Here is a 17,606-nt window from a genome sequence, read left to right as displayed (position 1 = left end):
GTGACAGGGAACTTAACTTACTACTCTCCAAAGCAAACCACTGGTTGTAAATGGTTTTAATTTAGACAACCCCTCCTTGCTCTGAGTGACATGCCGCAAGGTGCTCTGCAGAGCCTGTGATAACCCATCGGACAGCTGAAGGAAGAGCATGTCCCTCCATTAGCCACACGACAAAGCTACCAGTCCCCTTGCCATCCCATCAGTCTGGGGCCTAAAATTGGGCACAATATTTCAAGCTTAGTCTGACCAGTAGATGCTAGTGAGTAAAAAAACATTAATTACAGTGAGATGGGTAGAAAAGTACTTGCCCTCAGCAAGCTCCCAGCTAGTCCGGCAGTCAGATGAGTAATTATAAATCTTACCCAGCCTGGAAGGATTGGGGAGGGTAGCAGGGAAGGCTTTCATTTTTCAAAATTTTTACTTATTTATTATTTTGAGACAAGGTCTCACTCTGTCGCCCAGGCCAGAGTGCAGTGGTGCAGTCTCAGCTCACTACAACCTCTGCCTCCCAGGTTCAAATGATTCTCGTGCTTCAGCCTCCCATGAAGCTGGGACTACAGGCACGCTCCACCATGCCTGGCTTATTTTTGTAATTCTAGTAGAGACAGGGTTTCATCATGTTGGCCAGGCTGGTCTTGAACTCCCGGCCTCAAGCTATCTGTCTGCCTCAGACTCCCAAAGTGCTGGCATTATAGGTGAAAGCCATTGCACCAGGCCTGGGTGCTTTCTAAAGAAAATGCTGAGTGGGTTTTAAGATGAAGATTTCAATGCCTAGGTGAATTCAGGAAGGGGACGTGGGATTCTAAGCGGAGACAGGCGGCTGAGCAGAGGCAGGGAGGCAAGAACCACACGGCATGCAGAAAACCATGAGCACTAGGTGGGGGTGAAACATACCTGGAGTGACACACACACCTTTTAGGGGAGCTACTGAGGTGGCATAAATAAAGCACTGTGCTTGTCACTAGATACTTGAACACCCATAACCATTTTTCTTCTTGTAATTATACCCGCAGGTTCCTTTTTTCTTTTTTTTGCTGTTGTTAATACTTTAGGTTCAAATTAAACTTGTGGTTAACCAAAACCCCTGGTTTTCCCCCACCTTTTCAATCGTGCTGGTTTGTCTCTTTATTGCTGCTAACAAAACCTAAATGCAGGAAACGACGCGTTTCTTCTCCTTCAGATCTGTTTTGCTAATTTGGGTTTAATACACCTTTGAGATTTTTTTTTTTGTTTTCATAAAATCTCGATTGCCATCTAACCTCAACATTGCCTCTGAGCAACATACATATATATATATTCACTTGCCTTCTCAACATCTTCACTTGGATAAATACTCAAACTCTGTATTATACACGTACTCCCTAGGCATCATAAATTTAATTTGTTCAAATCATCTATCCTTTGAGGAAATTTAATTTACTATTATTATTATTTTTTTTTTTTGTAGAAAGAGGGTTTCGCTATGTTACCCAGACTGATCTCCAACTCCTGGGCTCAACTGATCCTCCTGCCTTGGTCTTCTTGGTCTCTCAAAGTGCTGGGACTACTGGCATGAGCCACTGTGCCTAGCTATGAGGAAATTCGATAGACAAATGTTTTCTTAAATTATTTACTGAATAAATGAATGAATGAACTGTTTTTAAAAACACATACATAGGAAATTTAATTTACTAAATGGTTCCCATGAAGTCTTCATGTCTCACAGGTTTCTTTCAAATGATTGTTTAGTTGAGGAGTAAAATCAGTCAAAATCCACCGGTTTGTTCCGTATAAACTACCAAGTTGGTGGACTTTCCCCACTGGATATAATAGGCATGTCTGGGCTGCAGGTGTAACTAGAATTTCTCTCTTGGGAGAAGGCTCTTTTGGGCTTTTGTACATGTATTTGTGGGGCCTATATAATTTGAGCCAGTAAGTTCCATCCCTGTGTCATGTGAGACATAAACTCTTAAGTCTTCAGACTCCACTTCTATCAGCTTACAGGAAAAAGACGATGTGACTCTAGGCCTCAGTTTCCTCATCTGTACAAGGTTGAGTCTGACCTCAAAGCTCCCTCAGACTAGCGCTGAGTACTTGCTGAGTTCTGCTCACTAGCCCAGCATGGGGCAGGGCACAGCAGAGAAGATGGGAAAAGCCATAACTTTGTCCTTTCACTGGTTCAGCAGATAATTTTTTTAGACCATACACCAAGCTTGTCCAACCTGTGGGCTGCATGCAGCCCAAGATGGCTTTAATGCAGCTCAACACAAATTTGTAAGCTTTCTTAAAACATTATGAGATTTTTTTAAAAGTCTATCAGTTATTGTTAATGTTAGTGTATTTTATGTGTGGCCCAAGGCAATTCTTCCAATGTGCCCCAGGGAAGCCAAAAGATTGGACACCCTGCTATAATGTATTTCAAGGTAAAACTATTATGTAGGCAGCTGGGTGTGGTGGAACATGCCTGCAGTCCCAGCCACTCGGAGGATGCGGACAAAAACTTGCAGCACGGCCCTGTGATGACAGCCTGAAGTCAACCTCGGGCTCTCACTCTCTAATCCTTCTGGAAAAGTCCAGGTTCCGTGTCCCTGGACTCCCGTTCCCCCACTCCCTGTGTGGCTAGGAACAAGGTTTCTGAAATTCTCATGGGCTTACACAGACACCCTATCCCAGCCCTGTTATTTCCTTGAAGGACAGAGTGCAAATTTATAAAGGGCAAAAGGAAGACCCACAGGGTGGAACGGGGCTAACCACAAGAGGTTTGTTGGGAAGTGTAAGTACAGGATTGAACTTGGAAAAAGCACAGGACGTAGACCTATCCAGAGAGAGCCTGGTTCCTGCAGCCCCATGCTTGCTTTTCAGCCTGCCCTGCCTCTTAGAATCTGCCTAGGTGTCTGCACCACCAGACTGTGAGCAACTTGAAGGCAGGAACTGTGTTGTTTTCCCCCTGGTAAAGCCAGTCCCTGTATGCTGTAGACATGAATAATTGTTAAACAAATGACCTGTGAGAAAAACAGTGCGTTTATGATTGTGTGCTCGTGGGAACATTCTACTCACAATCCTCTCTGTTTATTCTCAGAGAAAGTGTAACTGCCAAGCAAAGGCATCTGTCACAGATTACCATCAGCCTTCTTTCTCATAACAGCCTGGGACGGGTGAGTCAGGAAACCACAGTTCTGCAGGTGGGCTCCTGTGCAAAGTGAGCCTCAGCCCTGTCTGCTGCCTCTAAAGGTGCATCTCAGCTCTGCCTGGGCCCAGGCCTGCGGAGAGAGGCCTGCTCCTCTGGCAGGAGGCCTCTGGGAAGGCACAGGCTGCCCTCTTCTGAAGTGTTAACCTAGGAGCCACACTCCTCCTTCTTACAAAGCAGGCAGTCGATGCCTCACTCCCTCTCCCCAGGACTGGCACAGTGGCCCTGCTCAGCCCAATGCTCAGACTTGGAAGCTCCCTTTGGACAAAACAACTCTTTATACTCCATCTTGAGGGCCAATTTTGTCTCCCCAGTAGGACTGGGAACCAGCATTTGCCCATAACAGAAGGGTTTCCTAGGAGGTAGGGCATTTGGCAATGACACTGGGATAATCCCGGAAACCAGGGTGAGTTGGTGTCTTGCTGGGAACTCCTTTCTTATTTTTCACCACAGTAACCCTTGCAAGGGTGGGCACCTAACAAGCACCCCATCAGATGATAGGACTGGACCTCGGTCTCTACTTCCCACTGTTCCCCACTGCTCCTTGTCTTGTCGCTTGTTCTCTCCATTTCCTCACCAGGCCCACCCCCACCCTGCCCGTCACTCTCCAAGCCCCCACTGGAACCTGACCCCTGGCCCTGAGTATAAACTTAAATAAGCCCAGACAAGGTTACTGACTTTCCATTTCCAGCTCCAATGCATGCTTTCTGGCTCTGAGTCACTGGGCCCGTCAGTGAGCCAGGCACTGTTGACTATGTCCTCACTCTGAAAACCTCTCCTCCTTAATCCCCAGTCTTCACATTTGCCTGGCTTTCCATTTCGCTCTCTGCGAATCCTGTTCGGCCTCTTTCACAGGTTTCCTTTCTACTCACCTCTTACATTAAATGTTCTTAATCCGGAGTCCAGGGAAAGGCTTGAAGAGTCTAAGAAACCCCTGAAATTATCTGTAAAAGTGAGTGTGCACACTGCTTCCGGAAATTTGTTTACCATGTTCTTTTGCTTTTCTTTCTTTTTTTTTTGAGATGGGAGTCCTGCTCTGTCGCCCAGGCAGGAGTGCAATGGCATGATCTTGGCTCACTGCAATCTCCGCCTCCCAGGTTCAAGTGATTCTCCTGGCTCAGCCTCCCAAGTAGCTAAGATTGACAGGTGCCTGCCACTGTGCCCAGGTAATTTTTGTATTTTTAGTAGAGATGGGGTTTCACCATCTTGGCCAGGCTGGTCTTGAACTCCCCTCATGATCCACCCACCTCGGCCTCCCAAAGTGCTGGGATTACAGGCATAAGCCACCATGCCCGGCCTTCCATGTTTTTAAATGGGTCTGCACTCCAAAACAGATTTTAAAACCAATGTGAACTACGTGGAATTTCTTCTCATTCTACTCTGTGCCCATGGTTCTCAAAACTGTATGCACTGTAAGAGTCAGGTGAGTATTTATTAAAACACAAATCCTCAGGCCCCCCTTTAGGAGATTCTGATGTGGTAAGTCTTGGACGGGGTCTCTATTATAACACACATGCTTGCTGGTTCTAGGCAAATGGTCAATGAAGGAGACTGAGACTCTGGGGACCATCTGCTCTCATGTCTCCTCATGGGCTCTTCGTGCCAGGGTTTACACGATCACTAATACACTGATAAATCCCATGTTGATGACTCTCCGGCCCTGTCTTTTCTTCTAAGATACGGAGTCATATTTTCAACTGCTGGACATAACTTAGAGACCTCACAATTCAACATGCTTGAGAGAGAAAGTATTCCTTTCACTGCTTCCCATTTCAGGGAATGGAAACAACACCTACCCAATCCCTGGAGACTGAAACCTGAAGCTCATTTCGGACACTTTTTTGTGCCACACCCTCTTCGGCCCAGTGGCCATCTGTTCCATTTCTTAAACATCTATTGGATCTGTCCCTTCCTCTCCCTCCTTGCTGCCAGTCCAGCCCATGTTACTTCTCATCTAAACCATAATAGCCTCCTGGCTGTTACCCCAGCCTCTAGTTGAAGCCTCATGCCCCCAACTCTTCACTCACAACGTCACTAGAAAGACCTTTATGGCCGGGCGCGGTGGCTCAAGCCTGTAATTCTAGCACTTTGGGAGGCCGAGGTGGGTGGATCACGAGGTCAAGAGATCGAGACCATCCTGGTCAACATGGTGAAACCCCGTCTCTACTAAAAATACAAAAAATTAGCTGGGCATGGTGGTGTGTGCCTGTAATCCCAGCTGCTCAGGAGGCTGAGGCAGGAGAATTGCCTGAACCCAGGAGCGGGAGGTTGCAGTGAGCCGAGATCGCGCCATTGCATTCCAGCCTGGGTAACAAGAGCGAAACTCCGTCTCAAAAAAAAAAAAAAAAAAAAAAAGAAAGACCTTTATCAAAGGCAAACTTGACTGAGCCTCTTCCCTTACTGGGAGCTCTGCTACTTACCAGTGATACAACCTCAGACAAAACTTCTGTGTTCCCCAGTCTATCTACATCTTATCCTCCTTTATCCATATCTTTCCTCATCTTCTTTATAGGGCTGTCTGTACAATTAATCTGTGTAAGCACTTGGAGCAGTACCTGACCCCAAGCAGATGAGGAAGGGAGTCATCGTTATTACAGAATATAATTCCCGCTCTGGGGCAGGCACTCAGTGTCCTTCACATTGAAGCCCTTGTCAAACTGTCCACAGCTGACCCAACCCTTGGCTTAGTCTCGTGGAAATGCTCACAGGCTCCTAACATACCCCTCTGCACTCTGTGGCCTCGGCTCTGGCTCAGGCAACTTTCTCTGCCTGGGATGCTTTTCTCAGCCAAGCCAACCCATTAATTCCTACTCATCCATAAACACTTAAAATATCGGTCACCTCTTTTAGAAAGTCTTCCCTGAAGCCCCAGGTTGAGTGTGATGGTCTTTCTGAGCCCTATTATCCTATTCTCAGGGTCCTGTGCCTATCACCACAGCAGTTACTGCAGCAATGTCTATGCTAGGTCCCTCTGCTGGCCAGTGAATGCTTCCAGGGCAGGGGTCATTTCTTCTAGGAGGCTTCTCCCTGTGTAGACTGAGGGCTTAGGCTACAGTTCTCTTCCTATCTGCTGACCTCTGGAGGACCAAGACTATAGGGCAGATTCCTCTGCTGGTCGCAGGGAACCTCCCTTCCTGCTCTGCTCGACCTGAGGCTGCCCACAAACAGCCCAGCATAATTCAATGAGGAAGGACCTGTCTGATCACACAGACCAACCAGCAGGCTGGTGGTAAAGCCAGGACTGGCAGCAAAAGCACCCTCATGATATTGGGCCAATTAAGATGACTTTTCTCCTACTCCTCTAGTAATTAGGAAGAAAGATATTTCCCCTGTCTAAGATGCTTTCTTTTTCCTACATCCAGAGGTTTGAATCCTACCTTTTCTCAAAGCTCAGATTGTCACTGCCTTCAAAACACACCTATTCACCCATTCCCATTCATTTAATAACTAATAACAGGCATATGGCTCAGTGTTGAAGGAGATTACAATCTATCAGAAAAAACAGATCATCACAAAATGGGTGTACGAGAGTACTGGGGAGGGAGAACATCAGGCTTTGTAGGAGGAGTTTTTGTTTGTAAACCAGGGCTAACAAAAATAGTATGGTCTATTCTATGGTGATTAGCAGACAAGACATGAGGGTGCCCAGTACCATGCTGGGTACATTCCTCGTAATCAGTAGGTATGTGTCTCTGTCCCCCAAACCCTACCCCAAGGTGCCATGTGACTCTGATTACTTTCAAGCTGTTACGACAGCCACTTAGAGCTATCTCCTTCCTGAGGCTGTGGGCTTCTGGAGAACAAGCCCATGACTGAGTTCAGATACACCTCCTCAGTGAGCTACTGTCCTCAGTGTAGCCTGGTGCCTCTGACCCGGGCTCTGCAGCTGCCAAGAGCATTAATAAGGGCTGAATAGTGAAGGGTGGGGTGCTAAAGAGAAGTGGCCATAAATAAATATTCCCAAAGCTAAGTAGAAACACAGCCAGACTGAGGCAGTTTGTAAAGTCCTGACTTGTTTATCTTCAACATACAAGCAACAAAAGTGAATCTGAAAAAGCTGGGCTGAGAACCATCAGTAAGGAGCCTCCTGGATAGGAGCAGAGCAGCCCACACAGAAGGGCTTACACAAACCTGTCTGGGCACTCGAGTGCCCCACAGAGCCCCAAGACACGGCCTGGCATGGAGGAGGAGACAGGGGCCTTTTCCTTTGCCAAATTCCAGTCTCTCCCTGAAGCACATCACTTGCTAGTTCAATAGACCCCCTGCAGGCATGCGGCTTGGCTCTGGTAACATAGGTGCTGTCTTCACCTGACTTCACACAATGCTCAAACCACCATCACAAGGTCATTATCACATTTATTCCCACTTCATATTGCGTGGCTCCCCCAAGTCACACAGGGAGTCAAGTCAGAGGCACTGACAGATAGGACCCTACCTCCTGCCATCTGCAGGCCTCTCCTTCCAGCTCTCTGAGAACTCTGTCACTCTATGAACTCCCCTCTGCCCACAGGCAGCCTCCACCCCGTCTCCCCCCGCCTCAGCCTGCCCCACCACCTGCCCCCACCTCACCATTCTACTCTCGCCACAGACTTGGCCTCCTTCTCGCCCTCCTTGCTTCCTGTTTGAAACTTCCCCATTGGCTCCCATGACACCGCATAGCTTGGCTCATCTCTGAACTGTCTCTTTTCTGACCACTAGCTTTTTCAAGGTGGAGAGGGGTAGAGAGAGACAGTACTTTAGAAAAAGTCTGGCTGGCTGGTGCCCACCAGGAAGCAGTGGCGTGCTGGGAAGCAAGACTGGGCACAGAGGGTTAAGGCCAGCCCTCATCATGGAGTCAGTGCAGGCAAGTGAGAGCACTCTGGACAAGAGCTCCAGCTCTGCCTAGGCCTGGCTCTGTCAGCAAAAAGACTTCAGGGAAGTAAGTTTACAGCTCTGTAAAATGAGGAGAATCATCTTTTTGAACTTTCTTTTAAATTTGCTGGAGATCGAGTAAGGTTGATGAAATAGACAGGAGAGCAGTTTACTAAACATGATTAGCGCCCAGCATATACCATCTTGAACATGGACAATGTTGGCTCAAATCCATATGAGGTGAGACAGGGTGGAATCCGCATGAAACTGCCTTCTGTGTCCACATGGAGAGCTGTCATTATCGCATATTCTTTTAACTTCTTACCAAGGAGAAAAACAAGGTGGCAGGTTTCTTACTGTGGCCTGGAGAACTGTCTCAGGCATCACCAAGTAGGACCAAGCTGTCGGGTCCTATCTTTGTGGAATGGCCCAGATCCACCGTGGAGGTCACTGAGGGCCCACTTCTGAGCCCCGCTGTTGGGAAATCAGTTTTCTGGCCCTGATTTGCTCCTGCACTTTCCTCCAGCCTCTACTCACAGTCCACCCCCAGCCCACCACACTGAAGAGAATGCTAATGCTCACCCCCTCGGACCCATGGCACTCCCCTCAGCTGCTTAGCTTCTCTGCATAACACTTACCATACTTGCCACTGAACTGAAAGGCAAGTGCCTCCATGAGGCAGGTTGTTTGGTTTGGTTTCTAAGGTAATGTTTATCTCTGTAGCTCTAGTAACTGAGACCTAGTGACTGCTCAACAAGTATCTTTGAATAACTGCTTGCTTTTATATTTGCTGAGTTTTGCCAGGTATTGTATTTCTTAGCCTGCAAGGATTTTTGTGGTGGGGGTGGCATGACTCACTTGAGATCTGACCACTTCTTTCTTCCTGCATTTATTTGAAAAATAAAACAAGAGCTGGGCACAGTGGCTCACACCTGTAATCCCAACACTTTGGGAAGCCAAGGCGGGAGGAAAGCTTGAGCCCAGGAGTTCAAGACCAGTGTGAGCAATACAGACTCTGTCTCTACACAAAATAAAAAAAAAGAGTTAGCTGAGCATGGTGGTGGGTACCTGTAGCCCCAGCTGCTCAGAAAACTGAGGTGAAAGGATCCCTTGAGCTGAGGAGGTTGCGGTTGCAGTGAACTGTGTTTGTGCCACTACACTCCAGCCTGGGTGACAGAGCAAGACCCTATCTCCAAAAGAAAAAGAAAAAGTGCTGTACGTGCAGAGTGTCACAGGAGGAGGGCATTTTTAGTTCTGCCCGAGGGACCCAAGGGATGCTGCCATGATTTCAAGAGGAAACAAAGAACCATTTCAAGCAGAGGGAAGAGTGTCAGCAAAGGCAGAGTGGTGGGTGGGGGGACTTCAGTCCCTGTGGCCTCATCACTTCTCAACACCGACTCCAGGGGAACAAGGAAGCACACCCAGGTTGCCATGTCCCAATTCAGTAATTGAGAAACAGAGATGCTTGAAATCACAGCCTCATCAGAGCTGAAAAACATTCTGCAGTACTTTTCTTAGAAGTAGGCCTGGAGAAGGGCGTAACCTGCCCAACGCCCACGGCTGACCTGCGGTGGAGCCTGGACTAGACGGCAGCCTGACGTTCTGCTGTGCAGTAAGGCTTTTCTGCTCCAGTTGGCAATGCAGCAAAACCCAACTCCAACTTTTACTTACTATTTTGAAGCTGTTTTTCCCTCCAACTTTTTATTCTGAAAAATTTCAAACTTACAGGAATATACAAGGTACGTTCTTGTACCTTTCACTAAACCTGCCTGTGGTTAACATTTGCTGCCTGTGAATTATCTCGGTCTTTCCCCTGAGCCACCTGAAAGTCAGCTGTAGATACCAAGATACTTCAATCCTAGGGACTTTAGCATGCATTTTTTACGACAAAGAAAACCAACAATTTATTTAAAAATCTAATGCAGAATCCATATTAAAAGCCACTCAGCCAGGCACAGTGGCTCATGCCTGTTGGTTGTCCCAGCACTTTGGGAAGCTGAGGTGGGTGGATCACCTGAGGTCAGGAGTTCGAGACCAGCCTGGACAACATGGCAAAACCCTATCTCTACTAAACCACAAACATTATCCAGGTGTGGCAGCATGAACCTGTAGTCCCAGCTACTTGGGAGGCTGCGGCAGGAGAATCACTTGAACCTGGGAGGCAGAGGTTGCAGTGAGCTGAGATCATGCCACTGCACTCCAGCCTAGGTGATAGAACGAGACTGTCACAAAAAATATTACTCAATTTTTACAAAATGATTCTGATTTTTTGGGATGCAGGGTCTACTCATGCATTACATTTGGTTGTGCCATCTGCTTACTTTCTTTCAAGCTAAGCTAGAAAGTGAAGCTATTTAAAAATTTTTCATTGATAAGGATGTTGTGTGTGTGTGAAGAATTCAGGCCAACTGAATGTAGACTGTAGGCTGGTTAAGAGGTGACTGCCAGATCTCCAATGGAAAGCTATATTTTACCCCAGTTATTATTATTATTATTATTATTTGAGATGGAGTTTCGCTCGTGACCCAGGCTGGAGTGCAATGGCGCAATTTCGGCTCACCGCAACCTCCACCTCCTGGGTTCAGGCAATTCTCCTGCCTCAGCCTCCTGAGTAGCTGGGATTACAGGCACGTGCCACCATGCCCAGCTAATTTTTTGTATTTTTAGTAGAGACAGGGTTTCACCATGTTGACCAGGATGGTCTCGATCTCTTGACCTCGTGATCCACCTGCCTTGGCCTCCCAAAGTGCTGGGATTACAGGCGTGAGCCACTGCGCCCGGCTACCCTGGTAATTATTAAATCATTTATAGGGTGCCTGTTTTTTCTTAATGGGCACAGGTGTGAAACAGGTTTCATGCTATGAAGTAGACTTAAAATGCATACTGTGAAGTATTTCAGGCCTGTGAGAAGTAGGTTCCCACGATCTCACCACTCAGTCTAGGAAATCTGACAGAAAGTCATAAAGCTATTTAGTTCAAGTGACACCTGCATCCTCCTCCCAGACCCAGAGCCCCCTCATCTCTACTGGGGGAACTGCCATCTTGAATGTGGTGTTTTCAATTCCATGCATGCTGTCTGTAGTACAGCCATACAACTATTTTACATACATGGTTCTCAAACTTTTTTGGTCACAGAACCCCTTTACGCTCAATTATTGAGGATGCCAAAAAGCTTCTGTTTATGCAGGTTAGGTCTATCCGTTTTCACCTTATTTAAAATTAAAACTAAGAATTTTATAAAACACAAAAATATAAAGCAGACATTTCATTAGTTGCCACAGTGATGATGTCAACACATCATATAGCTCTGGAAAATTCCACCATGCATTCATGAGACAAGAGCTGAAATGACAAATGATGTCTTAGTAATATTATAAATATAGTTCTGATCCACAGATTCCTAGGAGGCAGTCAGGCCTTAACAATGAATCACCACAGAACTGCTGCATTACAGCAATGAAAGACAGTGAATTAGCTCTCTGTATATTAACATGGGAAACTCAAATGGTGACTGAACCCCATTTTTGGGAGTGTTAGAATTAAAGAAAGGCTTTGGGTAAATAAAGTCTAAATTCAGTGTTAAACCCTGATACCTTCTTTTCTATCCAAATTGGTTGCACATGTCATGGGCAATCAAGATGCTTGCCTTTTCTCCTTGGATGCCATTATCCCAGATGTTTGGACAGCTGGTCTCCATTTCTCTGTGAAGTCTGGTGGAATCTGGAAAAACACTCCAACCAACTCTTGGGGGAGTGTGATATTCCTAGACACTGACTCTGTCTCATATGCATCTCCGATACTCTTTCAAGGCCAGCGATGTAGCCCTTTCTTTGGGGAGCCACCTGACAGTCATGTGGATGTTAAGGCTACTCAAGCCTCAAAAACATTTATATATTTTGCTATGTGTCTTCATCCCAAAATTCGTGTCCCCAGAGTCTGTGACTATGATCACTTGTGAAGTGGAACAAGTTTTAGCACAGCCTTGGGACAACTGCAGAGGCCTGGCTTGGGCCAAGGATTAAGACAGTATGTTTGGCTCCAAGAATGAATGAACAGCCTGGGAACAAAGACCCATGATGACAGAGCAGCCACTTGGACTCTGTGCTATTTACCAGGCACAGGGAAACAAAGGAATGAATAATACAAGCGTCCTGCTCTGAAACAGCTCTAGGATGGTAGGAGAGATCCTGAGCCGACAGATCGACAAGAGATACACACGCAGGCATGGGGTGCTACAGGACAGACGAGGTCTCTTCTGTTTCTTGTGGTATTAACAGTGCAGAATGAGGGAGACAGCAAAATAGAGATCAGGAGGCCTTGATTCTAGTCTTGACTCTGCAATCTGCGACGAGAGGACAGATTTTGATTCTCTCAGAGATCAAAACCTCTGCCAAGTGACATCAATGTGGCCTGGAATATGTTACTTTGTAGGCTCTTGTTTCGTTTTTTTCTTTTTTTGAGGTAGGGTCTTGCTCTGTCACCAGGCTGGAGTGCAGTAATGTGGTCATAGCTCACTGCAGCCTTGAACTGCTGGGCTCAAGCAATCCTCCCACCTCAGCCTTAGTTGGGACTATAGGCTACAGGCATGCACTAGCACACCTAATTTTTTTTTTTTTTTTTTTTTTTTTTTGTAGAGGCAAGGTCTCACTATGATGCCTAAGCTGGTCTTGAATTCCTGAGCTCAAGTGATCCTCCTGCCTTGGCCTCTTGAAGTGTTGGGATTACAGGTGTGAACCACCATACCCAGCCAACCCTTGTTTCCTTATCTGTAAAGTGGGAATAATGATAAAAAACCTCAAAGAATGAGAATTAAATCATAAGTATATCATGTAAATAGCATAATGGTTGGTCTATGACACTCAGAAAAGGGGAGCTGTTGTTATTTTCCTCCTCTGTGGGTTTAGTAACCAAAGAAAAGCCACTGGACTAGACTAGTTCTCAACCATTTTCTGCCCCAGGACACCTGAGGAACATAACATTCTCATAAGAATAACCTAGAATATAGAAAACGAGTTTTCAAAAAATAAAAGAAAAAGAATAACCTAGAATCTCTACAGGAATATTTCTCAACTAGAGGCGCATGAGGTTCTTTGAGACAGAGGAAGTCAGAGAAGTTTCAGAAGGTCTCCAAATGATTTGACTACAGGACTATAGGGAAGTGCGTGTTCCCATGGAGCAAGAATGGACCATGTGACTGATCTCTGAGGGCTTGTTCAGCTGTGCGCCTCTGGGACTCTCTGACTTGCCTGTGAGGAAAGGAAACAACAGGTGTTCTTGAAGACAGCTCCAAACGCTGACACAAAGGCTTACAATCGGGTGGGAAGGATTGTGAGGTGAACCTTGGCTGTGCGAGACTTCTTACATCTTTAAGTTTCAAGATGTGCAGCATGGTGCAATAAACAGTAATGACTGTGCCCAAGCAGCCACAGTTCCTTCACTACCTGAGAGCCAAGTGAAATGTCTGTTTTTTCTGGCCTCTTCTCTAACATGCCACACCAGGAAGCTCCGCTGAGTAGCAGCTTTGGTAGCCCAGGAATCTCCAGGACCATATATCAAAGTAGTTAATTAAATCCAGCAATTCCATAAATGTGTATTGTCAGGTAACGTCGTAGGCACTGGAGATACACCACTCAACAAAACAGGCAAAAATCCCTGCCTTCCGGGTGGATCACGAGGTCAAGAGATGGAGACCATCCTGGTCAACATGGTGAAACCCTGTCTCTACTAAAAATATAAAAAATTAGCTGGGCATGGTGGCGCGTGCCTGTAATCCCAGGAGGCGGAGGTTGCGGTGAGCTGAGATCGTGCCATTGCACTCCAGCCTGGGTAACAAGAGCAAAACTCCGCTTCAAAAAAAAAAAAAAATACCTGCCTTCTGAAAGTTTATACTCTAGAGAGGTAGAGACACATAGTACAGAATAAAACAAGCAAGTTCTATAACATGTTAGAAGACAGAATGTGCTTTAGAAGAAAACCCAAAGCCCAACAAGGACAACAGATAGACCAGGGAAGGAATTGAAATTAACCGGCTGGCCCCAAAAGCGGCAGACATATCAGCCATCCATATCACGCTTCCTGCTGCTGCACCATGATCTCAGCTAGTTCCTGCTCAGGTCAGCCTTGTTCAACCCACATTTCCCGGGAACCTGTTCTGCTAGTCCCACATCCCTACGGATTCCTACAGCTAGCACCCCAGCTGCCCCAGTGTGGTGAAAGGAATCACCACCCACCTAAGACATGTCTGACTCATGTTTCACCCACACCCACATGCGATCCACCAGACAGTCTTGGAAGCTGCAGCACCACGGCACTTCCTGAATCTGACGACTTCCCACCACCTATCCTGACTGCTCCACTGCTGGCCCAAACCACCCTCACCTCTTACCTGAATGACTGCGGTAGCCTCCCAAGAGGCCTTCCTGTCTCCATTCTGCCAGCCATTACCACATAGGGGCCAGAGTGATTTTCTTAAGCTTCTATCAGATGTCTTTCCCTTTGCTTAGAACTCTCCCTCCAAAGGCTTCCCCTAACTAAATTCTGACATATGTGCTAAACTCAGCACAGCTCACAGGTTTTGCCATTGGGCCTGATAAGGCCTCTGTGCCCTTATTTGCCTTCACTCTTCCTTCTTCATGTTGCTCCAGTCTATTTTTTTAACCCTTGAACCCACCAAACTGTTTCCATCGCAGGATACTTGCTGCCCCTCCCAGCAATGTTTTCTTCTTCAGATTTTGACATGGCTGCCTCATGTCCCCACTGAGGACACTGGCTAAGGCAGCGGCCCAGTCATTCTCTACCACACTGCTCTGTTGTTTTCACATCTCTTGTTTATGATTTCTTGACTATATTCTGCCTCCCTACTCTGCCCTCAGTTTGAGGACAAGGCTGCCTGTCTTGTTTGCCATTGTGTCCCTAGCACTCACAGCAGCCCCTGGGTGACTGGTTGCTTACGATACCTGCCAGAGCCTTCTAAAAAATCATCCCTACCCTTCAAAGTTCACCTGAGATCCCACTTTCGCTTTGAGGTCTTCCCTGACAGTCCCCGACTTCTCCACTCTTACTGCCCCTCCTTTATTACTGTCTATGCTGCAGGGTCCTCATTTCTGTGAGTGCTGTCTTCCTCACTCCCTACCAGTCCCTGAGGACAGAGGCAGCTCTAACTCAGGCACAGCAGCAAAAGCGCAAAGCATCTGTGGTCAGGAGGCACAGGTTCCAGTCCTGGGTCTATCATTCACTGGCTATGCTCTTGTTAAGTTACTCTCTTCTTCTATGAAACAGAAACAATAAAAAATAATGCTAGCTGGGTGTGGTGGGCCATATCTGCAGTCCCACTGAGGCAGGAGACTGGCTCGAGCCCGGGATTTTGAGGCCAGCCTGGGCAATATAGGAAGACCTCATCTCTAAAAAAATACAAAAACAAAAATGCCCCATACCACTACTTTCAGGATTCTTGTGTTAATTAAATAATGTCAGTGAAAGCACTCTGTATGTTGTCATGCACTCAAGAGAATTCCCAGCTCCTAATCCACAATTAGGGCTCAGAAAATATTTCTTGACTCGTGGGTAGCCAGAGCTAGAGCAGATAAGATATATTTTCATGATAAAAAGGTCCTTTGTATCCCGACCACAGGTGCCACAGTAACCCCATGTCAGCCAGCATATGAAAAACAAGAAGTTCACAGCTCCTATGGCTGCTGACTCTGCAGCTCCACAAATGCTGCTTCCACCAGGACTGTCACTATGGTGCCAGGCCAGGGACCTGTGGTAGAGTGCAAGCAGCCTTGTAGGGAGGAGGGAGGCACCAGAAAACCTGGGCTTTTGCTTTGGTCAGCCACTACTCCACTCCCCATAGATAAGTTCTGCTCCACACTGGGCCTCAATTTCCTGATCTGTGCACTCAACAGCTGGACTAGATTAGTGCAACGTTCAGACTTGAAAATCATCACCACCAACAACATTATGACTTCTTTTTTCCTCAATGAAATATCGAGGAATACATAAAAGATAAAAGCAGCATTATTTTGGGTGAAGTGGAGGAGAAGATGCCCAAAGCACCACTAACCTAGGTGATCTACTGTAGATCATCTCCAAGGTCTTTGCAAGATGGAAACTTCTAGGATTTCTACAATTTTAAAATTGAAAAAGAAATTGCAGTGCCTCCTCTCCATTTACTTCTGATATAATTTTCTGCAATTAGTAATTGACGGGGTAGAATAACCTGCTAGAATTTTTCACAATTTACAATTGAAAATGACTTTGGAAGTACATATGCCTTTGGAATGAAAAGCATTGTTTCCGAAGTTCTACCCACAAGTCCTCTAAAGTTAAAGGAAAGTTATAAAATGATAGGAGCAGACATAGAGCCAACTGGAAAATAAGCAGCACTGGACAAGCTCTATCTACTGCCACGTCAATTTTAACATTTCACTGCAAACTGCTTCTAAAGACCCTGTACCATGTCCTGGGAAAACCACCGGATGAGGGCATCCTTGCTGAGCCCTGGTTCCAGTCCTTCCTCAACCTGCCATGTGACCCTGGACAAGGCCCACAACTTTTCAGAGGTTTTCTCAGCTACAAAACAGGAGTGATGACAGCTTTCTCATCTATCTAACACAGTTAAAAGACTCAAATGAGAAAACTGGTGAAATGGCACTTTGGAAACTGTGAAATAATTTTCAAAGTGAGGGATTCTTACTTTATACTAAAAAACAAAGCTGTAATGAGTCAATCAAATAAATGTCCCAAACCCCACAGGATAAAAGTTTGTCTGTCCTATCATCTATAATCTTTCAGAGTTGCGGGGCAGGGGAGAGGCAGGTCCAAAATGTAATCTCACCTTTAGAAAGAACAATAGCAATGAGTAGTGCCGTTTGTAGACTGGCTGGTGCTTGCACACGGGCTAAACAGCAACAGCCTAAGGCCTCAAGTCTCTCAAGTGGAGGGTCAGGATTCTTGCTATTAAGTTCATGAAGTTCCTATAATAAAAAGAACCCTCTCTGCCTGTATTTCGAAAAAAAAAACAACCTGTCTCACGTCATTCTGGAGAGAAGAGCCAGACCCCACTAACAGTACCTTTGAGCTAAACAATTCCCCTAGATGGCTCAGACTCTCTTCCCTATCTATAATCTGAGGCAGGAGCTAATTTCTGAGTCCTTGACACAGAAGCCATTAAAGGTCACAGGCATCAACGGACACAGGCCTATGTCAACAACCAACAGCTAAAGAGTGAGTAGACTGTCTCTAGCCTGCTGTGTAACCCCAAGTCAGTCCCCTGCCTTCTGGTCGTGGGCTTCTCAATCAGTATACTAAGGGGACCTGGAATGATTTCTACAGCCCCTTCACTATTAAGATTCTAGGTTTCCTCTTGACATCCTTCAGTCCCCTGTATTGCTTCCAGTACTCACCTTGTGGCCATGGCTGAAAGGTGGCAGCACAGGTAACTCTGAGGAGGCAAGACAATCAGAGGACCACAGACCCTCTGAAGACAGCAACTTGATTTTTAGACTATTTAAAACCAAACAGGAAAAGGAAGCTGAACCAGAGACAAAGGGGAAACAAACCCAAGTGAAAAACTGAAACCTAGGTAGAA

At 46.3% G+C, this 17,606-nt stretch overlaps 1 protein-coding gene across 7 annotated transcripts in view; it reads right to left on the bottom strand.

The window, feature by feature from the left end:
• Positions 1–17,606, bottom strand: part of EVL (Enah/Vasp-like) — a 194,301-nt gene that overhangs the window by 65,051 nt on the left and 111,644 nt on the right. For 2 of the 7 annotated variants that reach the window (XR_013521538.1, XM_002754281.7), the window contains exon 1: positions 17,422–17,497. The exons of the other annotated variants lie outside the window; for them this stretch is intronic. Coding sequence is in view for 1 of the 2 variants with exons in the window: in XM_002754281.7 (XP_002754327.1) it covers positions 17,422–17,432 (11 nt within the window). In the remaining variant the exon portion in view is untranslated. Of the gene's footprint in view, positions 1–17,421; positions 17,498–17,606 lie in introns of those variants that run through there. 7 annotated transcript variants of the gene reach the window in all.

The sequence above is a fragment of the Callithrix jacchus genome, chromosome 8 (genome assembly GCF_049354715.1).
Source record: "Callithrix jacchus isolate 240 chromosome 8, calJac240_pri, whole genome shotgun sequence".
Lineage (NCBI taxonomy): Eukaryota > Metazoa > Chordata > Mammalia > Primates > Cebidae > Callithrix > Callithrix jacchus.
The sequence above is the reverse complement of the archived record's forward strand: the minus strand, read 5'-3'. Positions and strand labels throughout refer to the sequence as shown.